The sequence below is a fragment of the Procambarus clarkii genome, chromosome 2 (assembly GCF_040958095.1).
Source record: "Procambarus clarkii isolate CNS0578487 chromosome 2, FALCON_Pclarkii_2.0, whole genome shotgun sequence".
NCBI classification, from domain to species: domain Eukaryota; kingdom Metazoa; phylum Arthropoda; class Malacostraca; order Decapoda; family Cambaridae; genus Procambarus; species Procambarus clarkii.
Window position 1 is genome coordinate 48,242,927 of NC_091151.1, and position 12,259 is coordinate 48,255,185.

General features: G+C 49.0%; 1 protein-coding gene across 1 annotated transcript; it reads left to right on the top strand.

The window, feature by feature from the left end:
• The first annotated feature begins 4,230 nt into the window (after window positions 1-4,230).
• On the top strand, window positions 4,231-4,746 carry LOC138366503 (A-kinase anchor protein 5-like). The gene has a single exon (XM_069327554.1). The coding sequence runs from the start codon at window positions 4,231-4,233 to the stop codon at window positions 4,744-4,746; it is 516 nt and encodes a 171-aa protein (XP_069183655.1).
• The last annotated feature ends 7,513 nt before the right edge of the window (window positions 4,747-12,259 follow it).

A 12,259-nucleotide genomic window follows, 5' to 3' on the forward strand; every position in this document is an offset into this window, starting at 1 on the left:
TTGCGATTCAGTTACCTCTACTTTTTTGTAAACTTTTGTTTAAACTTTAAAGTTTTTGTAAACTACTACTTTTGATGGATTTTATTAGATAATATACTGATATGTGACTTCTACTTGCCCTGAGCTAAAGTGGTATAATGTGTTTAAATAAAGAAATATTTTTGTCTCTATAATTTACTGGCGACATTGATTGGTCTCTCCCTTGTGTGTACTCATCTAATTGATCTTGTGGTGATTGAACCCTTAGTATTTTGGTCCCACGCTTGCAACCTTCATACAGCCTTCAAACTCGGTTCACAGCTTCAAATGGGCCTGCCCAGTAGTTGTCATAGGTTCCAGAGCCTATTGGGCTGTCATGTCTACATTTGAAGGTGTGTATGTGTGAGTGAGAGAAAGAGAGAGAGAGAAAGAGAGAGAGAGAAAGAGAGAGAGAGAAAGAGAGAGAGATAAGTGCTTCTTGTAGTGTGTTGTAGAGTGCTTTGTTAAATATGCTGGAGTGCATGTCTCTCAAGGCGTGTGGAGGTGAAGTACGTCCCACAAGGGGTAGGTTCTTGAAGAGTGCGTCGCTCAAAGATGTTTAGTTTAGGCGTATGTTGCTGCTGAGTGTGTGACGTGCGCCCCTCATGAGTGCGTGACGTTCCAGTGCGCCTCTCATGAGTGCGGTATTCTTAGTTCACGAGTTCGTCGCTTGGGCGCATCCCTCAAAGAAGCATCGCTAGAAGAGTGCGTTGCGCTAATAAAACTTCAGTCTCTGGCGAGAGAGTGCGTTGAGGAGTGAGTTAGACTAAGTGTGTGGCACTAGAGACACCTCCCCCCCCCCCTCCTCCACACTACCCAGTGCCACCTGGCCCTCCGCCTGAGGGAGCAGCCTCGACAAAATCCGCCGGCGTGTTAAGCTGTCTGCGCCTGAACAAGCCCGGGTTTGAAGCGGATAAAACCGCAGTAAATAACAGTCCGGACAAGTAGGGGGGTCCAGGGAGGAGGGGGGGGGGGTTGGAGGTGTCAGAGGGGTCAGGGGGGTCATGGGACAGAGGGGATCATGGGACAGGGGGGAGCATGGGAGGGGTTCATGGGACAGGGGGAGCATGGGAGGGGATCATAGGACAGAGGGGAGCATGGGAGGAGATCGTGGGAGAGGGGGGAGCATGGGAGGGGATCATGGGACATGGGGGGAGCATGGGAGGAGAGGAATAACAATGTTGACACGTGGATATTTACCTCAGAGACCACGCCCCCCCCCCCTCTCCCCCCTTTTCTTGTTGTTACTACCTGCTTTCTCACCTGACGCCTTTATTAAGCACGCACGCGCGCGCGCGCGCGCGCACACACACACACACACACACACACACACACACACACACACACACACACACACACACACACACACACACACACACACACACACACACACACACCAGTTGATTGAGGGTTGACTGGCGGGACCAAAGAGCCAGAGCTCAACCCCCGCAAGCACAACTAGATGAGTACACACACAAAATATAGGGCCTACCGGCCGAGTGGACAGCGCTCGGGTTCCTTAGTCCTAAGGGCCGGGGTTCGAGTTCTTTCACCCTGGTGCATATTACACACTGATGAGCGCGGAGCATTTGGGTCCGCGAGCACAACTCTTCCTATCTCAACATCTCTCCTCTTCTTGCTTTATCACTCTATGCTAAAAACTATTTTTATCCGTTCGATGAATTAATATATTTTAGATATGCATGTGAAAAATATTTAGCTTTGACAAATTAGAGATTAAAATTAGATTTATAAATAACGTAGATATGTAGCCGATATATTTTATTTATATTACAATTATGTACAGAAATATTCTATACATTTGCTCGGTAAATAATTAAACAGATATTTACGGTATGTAGATATATTTCTCAGCATCAAGAATGTGCTCTATCGTTGCCTTAAAAAATTTCAAATACATTTTTGTTTTGATGTTTTACCTGCAAACAAAAAAAATACACTTGATTTTTTTTTGTTAAATCTGTGCATTGTTAAAAAGTTTGCTTCTTGTGTTGTGCTTGGCTTGTGTATTCAGTGGACGCTCCTCCTGCGCCGGGGGCCAGTGTAAGATTTTTCCATTATTATATTCATATGTGGAGTATAGACGATTGGTGATCTGTTGTTGTTGTTTAAGATTTGCTACTTGGAACAAAAAGTTTCAAGTAGCACGGTCTATGGTGAGCCCGTAGTGTATGTGTATTGGTGATCTGTATAAGGCAGGATGGTCATCATGGGAGGGTAGACATAGCCTAAGCTACTCTATCCCTTTGAAATGTATGTCTTTCTTGTCTCAATTAACATATTTGAACTTGAAATGGTCATCATGTCCTTCTAATGAGGAGGTATTACGACTGTGGGTTGTTGTACGTTTAGAGGGTGAATCGGCCCCATGGAAGTGTGTGTGTGTGTGTGTGTGTGTGTGTGTGTGTGTGTGTGTGTGTGTGTGTGTGTGTGTGTGTGTGTGTGTGTGTGTATGTGTGTGTGTGTGTGTACATTTCTGAAGGATATTTTGCAGCGTTATAAAGCGGAACACGGCTTTTGTTGTACCCTTTGATGTCAGCTGAGCTCTTTACTGTTTCACGATGCTGCGTTGTGGGTTTGGGGCGTTATTGTCCCTTTGAGTGAGACCGACTGTGGATCCGTCATCAAGAGTCACCTGAACGACACGCAGGCGGTGCTCTCTACTACACCCAGGTGGTGGTGTTGCAACACTCACCTGCTGGTCTATCAACACCCACACAAACACATAGGCAAGAGAGGTGACGAGTATAGTACTGCATGGATCAGTGCTAGAGTCTATCCTGGTAGACTCTAGCAAGTAGAGAAAGTAGCTGAGCAAATTGGCTCTTCATGTCAATATTTACTGGTGATGGAAACTTATCACAAGTATCAAAACAGAGAGGCACTGTCATTTCCTGTAATGGGATCTTAAAGCATTCACTAGTTGGGGTGAAAAATGGCTCCAGAATTGAATTGAGTACAGAATGAAGGGGGAGACAGATTTAAGACTCTTAATTCAAATAAGAGACTGTTAAGAACTTGAACCAAAGACCCTTCACAACACTTTTCAACCTGTGTGGGACCAAGTCTTGAGTATGCAGCCCATGCATAGAGCCCCAGCTGAAAAAACGCAAAACAGAACTTAAAATTTCACAAAGTATAAACCAAGACTTCTTCCTGAGCTTCAGCTACGTGGCAAGACTGAGGGAAGTTTCTACTCTAGAGAAAGGCGTTACTGAGTGGGATATGATTACTTCCTATAAGGTTCTGATGGAAAATAACAAATTTACAAGAAACAATTATCAAAGCAAGCAACACAAGAACGAGTAGTGATAGAAAGTTGAAATAGACGCCCAAAACCACACACTTACACACACATATACACATACTCATTCACACACATATATATAATGAGCCGAGGCCAGTAGCTGGAGCGTTGCCCCCCCCCCCCCCCCCCCACCAAGGCAGGAGCAAGGTGACTGTGATGGGTTACACAAGGCCACCTTCACACAGTCCAGCTTTACCCTTCCATTACCTGCTGTCTAAATCTTTTATATAAAATAATATTATGTCAGACATTAACTGGTTTTTCCTCATTCATATATTTGGGGAATTTCAATATATATATTTTGAAGTCAGTCCCAGCTTAACGCAGAAATATATATATATATATATATATATATATATATATATATATATATATATATATATATATATATATATATATATATATAATATATATACATATACCTCCAGCCAGAATATAATTAATATAACTCAAATATAAAATAGTGTACCGCGACAGATATTTGTGATTTGAAATATTGTTTAAGCTGATGAGTGGAGTTGGTCCAGAATATGTCATTACGCGATTAATGTTCATCTGACCCCGAATTGTATTGTATAATAATCACTTACCCGGGATTATAAATTGGGCGGATATTGGTCTATCAACTTATCTCCATTGCCCCAAAAACAAATGTGTTGCTGTTGGAAAATTATGATGCGTGAAAGAGTTGTGTTTGTTGGTTAGTCATCTCTGGGGCCAGGGAGAGTTAATTGCTATTTTGCTTGACCACTGGGACACGGAACACTGTGATCACTGGACCATGGACCACTGTGATCACTGGACCACGGACCACTGTGATCACTGGACCATGGTCCACGGACCACTGTGATCACTGGACCATGGACCACCATGACCACTGGACCATGGACCATCATGACCACTGGGACACGGAACACTGTGACCACTGGACCAAGGACCACTGTGATCACTGGACCATGGACCACTGTGATCACTGGACCACGGACCACTGTGATCACTGGACCATGGACCACCATGACCACTGGGACACGGAACACTGTGACCACTGGACCATGGACCACTGTGATCACTGGACCATCGACCACTGTGATCACTGGACCACGGACCACTGTGATCACTGGACCATGGACCACCGTGACCACTGGACCATGGACTACCGTGACCACTGGACCATGGACCACCGTGACCACTGGACCATGGACCACCATGACCACTGGACCATGGACCACCGTGACCACTGGACCATGGACCACCGTGACCACTGGACCATGGACCATCATGACCACTGGACCATGGACCACCGTGACCACTGGACCATGGACCACCGTGACCACTGGACCATGGACCACCATGACCACTGGACCATGGACCACTGGACCAGCAGATTATCACACTCTTAATTCGCCTTCAATAAATATCGTTTCAATTCAATGGCCTTTGTTTTCTTTTACTGTAAAAGTTTTTTGTAAGGTTATGAATATGTGTGTTGTTGATAGTGGCTGTAGCCGCCATGGTCCTCTGTTACCACACAGCTTGGTAAATGTTTAAGGTCGGTGCCTTGTTCCCTCCTGGCTTGTGGTCCCTCCTGGCTTGTGGTCCCTCCTGGCTTGTGGCTCTGTGCTTGTGGTCCCTCCTGGTTTGTGGCTCTGTGCTTGTTCCCTCCTGGCTTGTGGCTCTGTACTTGTTCCCTCCTGGCTTGTGGCTCTGTGCTTGTGGTCCCTCCTGGCTTGTGGTCCCTCCTGGCTTGTGGCTCTGTGCTTGTGGTCCCTCCTGGCTTGTGGCTCTGTACTTGTTCCCTCCTGGCTTGTGGCTCTGTGCTTGTGGTCCCTCCTGGCTTGTGGCTCTGTACTTGTTCCCTCCTAGCTTGTGGCTCTGTGCTTGTGGTCCCTCCTGGCTTGTGGCTCTGTGCTTGTTCCCTCCTGGCTTGTGGCTCTGTGCTTGTTGTCCCTCCTTGCTTGTGGCTCTGTGCTTGTTCCCTCCTGGCTTGTGGCTCTGTGCTTGTGGTCCCTCCTGGCTTGTGGCTCTGTGCTTGTTCCCTCCTGGCTTGTGGCTCTGTGCTTGTTGTCCCTCCTGGCTTGTGGCTCTGTGCTTGTGGTCCCTCCTGGCTTGTGGCTCTGTACTTGTTCCCTCCTGGCTTGTGGCTCTGTGCTTGTGGTCCTTCCTGGTTTGTGGCTCTGTGCTTGTTCCCTCCTGGCTTGTGGCTCTGTGCTTGTTCCCTCCTGGCTTGTGGCTCTGTGCTTGTGGTCCCTCCTGGCTTGTGGCTCTGTGCTTGTGGTCCCTCCTGGCTTGTGGCTCTGTGCTTGTGGTCCCTCCTGGCTTGTGGCTCTGTGCTTGTGGTCCCTCCTGGCTTGTGGCTCTGTGCTTGTGGTCCCTCCTGGCTTGTGGCTCTGTGCTTGTTCCCTCCTGGCTTATGGCTCTGTGCTTGTTGTCCCTCCTGGCTTGTGGCTCTGTGCTTGTTCCCTCCTGGCTTGTGGCTCTGTGCTTGTGGTCCCTCCTGGCTTGTGGCTATGTGCTTGTTCCCTCCTGGCTTGTGGCTACGTGCTTGTTCCCTCCTGGCTTGTGGTCCCTCCTGGCTTGTGGCTCTGTGCTTGTTCCCTCCTGGCTTGTGGTCCCTCCTGGCTTGTGGCTCTGTACTTGTTCCCTCCTGGCTTGTGGCTCTGTGCTTGTTCACTCCTGGCTTGTGGCTCTGTGCTTGTTCACTCCTGGCTTGTGGCTCTGTGCTTGTTCACTCCTGGCTTGTGGCTCTGTGCTTGTTCCCTCCTGGCTTGTGGTCCCTCCTGGCTTGTGGCTCAGTGCTTGTTCCCTCCTGGCTTGTGGTCCTTCCTGGCTTGTGGTCCTTCCTGGCTTGTGGCTCTGTGCTTGTTCCCTCCGGGCTTGTGGCTCTGTGCTTGTGGTCCCTCCTGGTTTGTGGCTCTGTGCTTGTGGTCCCTCCTGGTTTGTGGCTCTGTGCTTGTGGTCCCTCCTGGTTTGTGGCTCTGTGCTTGTTCCCTCCTGGCTTGTGGTCCTTCCTGGCTTGTGGTCCTTCCTGGCTTGTGGCTCTGTGCTTGTTCCCTCCGGGCTTGTGGCTCTGTGCTTGTGGTCCCTCCTGGCTTGTGGCTCTGTACTTGTGGTCCCTCCTGGCTTGTGGCTCTATACTTGTGGTCCCTCCTGGCTTGTGGCTCTATACTTGTGGTCCCTCCTGGCTTGTGGCTCTATACTTGTGGTCCCTCCTGGCTTGTGGCTCTATACTTGTGGTCCCTCCTGGCTTGTGGCTCTATACTTGTGGTCCCTCCTGGCTTGTGGCTCTATACTTGTGGTCCCTCCTGGCTTGTGGCTCTATACTTGTGGTCCTTCCTGGCTTGTGGCTCTATACTTGTGGTCCTTCCTGGCTTGTGGCTCTATACTTGTGGTCCCTCCTGGCTTGTGGCTCTATACTTGTGGTCCCTCCTGGCTTGTGGCTCTATACTTGTGGTCCCTCCTGGCTTGTGGCTCTATACTTATGGTCCCTCCTGGCTTGTGGCTCTATACTTGTGGTCCCTCCTGGCTTGTGGCTCTGTGCTTGTGGTCCTTCCTGGCTTGTGGCTCTATACTTGTGGTCCCTCCTGGCTTGTGGCTCTGTGCTTGTGGTCCCTCCTGGCTTGTTGCTCTATACTTGTGGTCCCTCCTGGCTTGTGGCTCTATACTTGTGGTCCCTCCTGGCTTGTGGCTCTATACTTGTGGTCCCTCCTGGCTTGTGGCTCTATACTTGTGGTCCCTCCTGGCTTGTGGCTCTATACTTGTGGTCCCTCCTGGCTTGTGGCTCTATACTTGTGGTCCCTCCTGGCTTGTGGCTCTATACTTGTGGTCCTTCCGCTGCTACATCCTTCTATCATCCTCGAACTCCATCTCCAGTTAATTCATTCCCTAACCCATCAACCACTAAGCAAATCCTCTACCAACATCACCCACCTACAAAAATCACCACCCATCACCAGCCTACCCCCATTATCACCCATTAAATGGCTGCACCATCCACCAACACCCACCACTACCACCACCCACCACTACCACCACCCACCACTACCACTAGCCACCACTACCACCACCCACCACTACCACCACCCACCACTACCACCAGCCACCACTACCACCAGCCACCACTACCACTAGCCACCACTACCACTAGCCTCCACTACCACCAGCCACCACTACCACTAGCCACCACTACCACTAGCCACCACTACCACCAGCCACCACTACCACCAGCCTCCACTACCACCAGCCACCACTACCACTAGCCACCACTACCACCAGCCACCACTACCACCAGCCACCACTACCACCAGCCACAACTACCACCAGCCACCACTACCACCAGCCACCACTACCACCAGCCACCACTACCACCAGCCACCACTACCACTAGCCACCACTACCACTAGCCACCACTACCACCAGCCACCACTACCACCAGCCACCACTACCACCAGCCTCCACTACCACCAGCCACCACTACCACTAGCCACCACTACCACCAGCCACCACTACCACCAGCCACCACTACCACCAGCCACCACTACCACCAGCCACCACTACCACCAGCCACCACTACCACCAGCCACCACTACCACCAGCCACCACTACCACCAGCCACTACCACTACCACCACCACTACCACCACCAGCCACCACTACCACCACCCACCACTACCACCACCACTACCACCAACCACCACTACCACCACCACTACCACCACTACCACCACCACCCACCACTACCACCCTCCACTACCACCACCACCCACCACCACCCACCACCACCCACCACGACCCACCACTACCACCACCACCCACCACCACCACCACCACCCACCACCACCCACCACTACCACCCTCCACCACCACCACCACCCACCACCACCCACCACCACCCACCACCACCCACCACCACCCACCACGACCCACCACTACCACCACCACCCACCACCACCACCACCACCCACCACCACCCACCACTACCACCAGTCCCAAATCGACTCTTTATCATAGGGTGGCACCCCCGCCCCCCCTCCCCTGACAGTGGTTGAACAAAGCCGTGTTATGGCTGATGGACAATATTATATTGCTGGGGTGTGGTAGGGGGGGCTGGGGCAGGAGGGGGCGCCGCGCCAGTAATGCACCCCCACTTCGTCCAGTAATCCTCTTGTGAAGTATAAATCCTCTATGCAAATTCATGTAATGACAAGTTTTTGTATCGCGATATATATATATATATATATATATATATATATATATATATATATATATATATATATATATATATATATATATATGTCGTACCTAGTAGCCAGAATGCACTTCTCGGCCTACTATGCAAGGCCCGATTTGCCTAATAAGCCAAGTTTTACTGAATTAATATATTTTCTCTATTTTTTTTCTTATGAAATGATAAAGCTACCCATTTCATTGTGTATGAGGTCATATATATATATATATATATATATATATATATATATATATATATATATATATATATATATATATATATATTTATATTAATATATATATAGTATCTCCCACCACCTCCCCACAAGAGGAAGCCTCTTGAGGGGAGGTGGTGGGAGATAGAGTTTGTGAATGTAATCATAGGTCACTTGACCCACCGTGTAGGTCACAGTTCCCTGCCTTCTCCCCAGGTATGTGGCACCCGATACTCTGTGGCACTCAACCTTCCGTGGCACCCTGCCGTGTCCGAGCGTGTTTAGCGTCCGGCACTCGCCCAACCTGAACTGAACCTGTCCTCAGAATTGTCGTGGAGTGTTTTGTGTATAGCTTTTGAGGAGAGAGGTTAATGGAAGACCTTAAGAGAGAGGGAGAGCAGGAGGGAGAGCAAGAGGGAGAGCAAGAGGGAGAGCAAGAGGGAGAGCAAGAGGGAGAACAAGAGGGAGAGCAAGAGGGAGAGCAAGAGGGAGAGCAAGAGGGAGAACAAGAGGGAGAGCAAGAGGGAGAGCAAGAGGGAGAGCAAGAGGGAGAGCAAGAGAGAGAGCAAGAGGGAGAGCAAGAGGGAGAGCAAGAGGGAGAGCAAGAGGGAGAGTAAGAGGGAGGGCAAGAGGGAGGGCAAGAGGGAGAGCAAGAGAGAGAGCAAGAGGGAGAGCAAGAGGGAGAGCAAGAGGAAGAGCAAGAGGGAGAGCAAGAGGGAGGGAAGAGGAGGACAATAGGGCCAGCAGTCAAGGCAACAACTGTACAGTAATGCATGACTCACAAAACTACAGAAAGTAAGACAGTTGACAGTGCTCTGATATGCAAATTACCTGTAATGACTTTAATTGGGTACGAAGGTAGACCCCGTGCTGCTTCGGCGGAGGGAGGGGTTGTTTAATGTCCAGTGGGGGGGGGGGGGGGGGAGGGGGGAGTGTCGTGGAGGAGACAGGCAGGGAGGGAAGAAGTAACTGTGAAGAGGGAGGGAGGGAGGGAAGAAGTAACTGTGAAGAGGGAGGGAGGGAGGGAAGAAGTAACTGTGAAGAGGGGGGGAGGGAGGGAAGAAGTAACTGTGAAGAGGGAGGGAGGGAGGGAAGAAGTAACTGTGAAGAGGGAGGGAGGGAGGGAAGAAGTAATTGTGAAGAGGGAGGGAGGGAGGGAAGAAGTAATTGTGAAGAGGGAGGGAGGGGAAGGAAGGTGAGGTAAGGGACGCGAAGAAGACGGATGAGGGAGGTAGACTGCCGCTATGATTGGTGGAGAACAGGGCGATGGTTTGAGTGTGCGGCTGTGATTGGTGGAGAGCTATATAATGCCATGGGTGCACATATTGATGTCTCGGGTACAATGCGTGATATAGAGGCTGTGTTGACCATCGCATTTGGTGCCCCGATGACATGTTGGGTTAGCATTGTGTTTACCCGAATACTCGAAGCTGATTGGTGGTATCAGGCGTTATATCACCACATCAAACCCAAACAAACAGACTAACCAACCAAACGAAACACAAATACAAAATCAGTATTCGTGTTAACAATAAGAAACAGTTGGTAATAAATCTTTGAAATTGTTGTTAAATATTTTTGTTAACTAGCAAACTTTATAGAGCACCAGAGTGTCAGGCTTGTAATTTTGTTGGTATTATAGCGAGAGAGAGAGAGAGAGAGAGAGAGAACATTTTAGGCTAGAATATAGCTTGTGTAGCGAAAGTGTGAGAGGACGTCTTAGCCAGCACTGAGTCGGGTGTGTAAAGAAAGCCAGATTCGGGTGTGTAAAGAAAGCCAGAGTCGGGTGTATAAAGAAAGCCAGTCAGGTGTGTAAGCCAGGTACAAGCCTGGCTGTTCTGTATATTGCACGTACTTGTCAATATTCCACAGTGCACATAAAACATTTTTCCAAAAAAAGATTGTTGTAATCTATGACGAAAATTTGTTTAGGCGTAACGAAATTCAATGCATTCTGCATATTACTGTCAGCAAAAGTATATTAAATACATGTCTTACAAGCATGGAAACATTTGTTGCAAATGACGATGTAATCACTTGGGTGTTATGAACCTGAAGCGGTGTAACTGGTGTTTAAAGTTCATGAGGTTCCAGATACTTGTGATATATTTATTGCAAATGATTGAAGAAAGCTGTATTGCAAAATGTGAAGCGAGTTATTAAATGCTGAGGATTGTGTTTGTCATTAAATAAAGCATTCATGTGTGCTGGCATCGTTTATTATATCTCTTATCAGCCAACAAGGAATTATATTGTACGGTCTGGGTAGCATTAATGACCTCAATTACTTACTTGTTTATAACCAGTTTTTGGAAGAGTCAAGCAGGTTGTTCTTCCTGGGGCTGACGTATTGACACGCGAGGCAGCAACCGTGGCGGCTGATTACAGGGCTGGCCAGGATGGCAGGGCCAAGGATGGCAGGGCCAAGGATGGCAGGGGGAAAGAATGGCAGGGGAAAGAATGACAGAGAATAGGAAGGAGAGAGGAGGGAAGGTGCAACGAGTTCGGTTAAAATAGGCAAGGCAGGCGAGTATGAGTACGTGGGAGAGAGAGAGAGAGAGAGAGAGAGAGAGAGAGAGAGAGAGAGAGAGAGAGACAGACAGACAGACAGACAGACAGACAGACAGACAGACAGACAGACAGACAGAAAGAGAGAGAGAGAGAGAGACAGAAAGAGAGAGAGACAGAAAGAGAGAGAGAGAGAGAGAGAGAGAGAGAGAGAGAGAGAGAGAGAGAGAGAGAGAGAGAGAGAGAGAGAGAGAGAGAGAGAGAGAGAGAGAGAGAGAGAGAGAGAGGGCCACTGCTAGGTGTCAGGAAGGAGAGTATATGTGTAATACTGGCAGGTCATCGTCTTGGTGCCCCAGACCTGTGTGTCACCACTCTAGTGTGACAACAATATTATTAATAATGCTCATGACCCTCTGGAGGTGATGAAGGGCCGGAGTGGTTGTCTCAGGGGTCGAGGGGGAACTTGGGCGTTATCGTGTCAGTTGTGAGCAAGTTTGTTAGCGTGATATGACAGGTGGAGCCAATCGGGTGTCTGGCCTTACAGTAATGTGACACGTCGACTTGTAAGCGTCAGCACTACACAAGTCGAATATCTGACGAGGGAGGTGACACATGCTGCTCTGTATATGGCAAGGTGACACGTCGACTTGTAAGCGTCAGCACTACACAAGTCGAGTATCTGACGAGGGAGGTGACACGTCGATGCGTTCGTGACACGTTCTCTGAGCACAGAGAACTCAGGGATGTTCCCGAGAACATTATTACCGCAATAGTATTGAACAAACAGAATGTACTGAATGTACTTAAACAATAAGTTGTTTAAGAGTAGTTACGGCAAGGAACAGGGAGGTCGGGGGGGGGGGGGGGAGGTGGTTCAGTCACCGTCGCTCATACAAGCACATTTAGGAGTACAAAAAGTAAAATATGTCAGGGAAGGAGGAGTATCAGCAACAAAAATATTTGCAGTC

Excerpts from the sequence above, each read along its gene's own strand:
- LOC138366503 (XM_069327554.1), top strand. The coding sequence starts at position 4,231 with ATGGACCATCATGACCACTGGGACACGGAACACTGTGACCACTGGACC.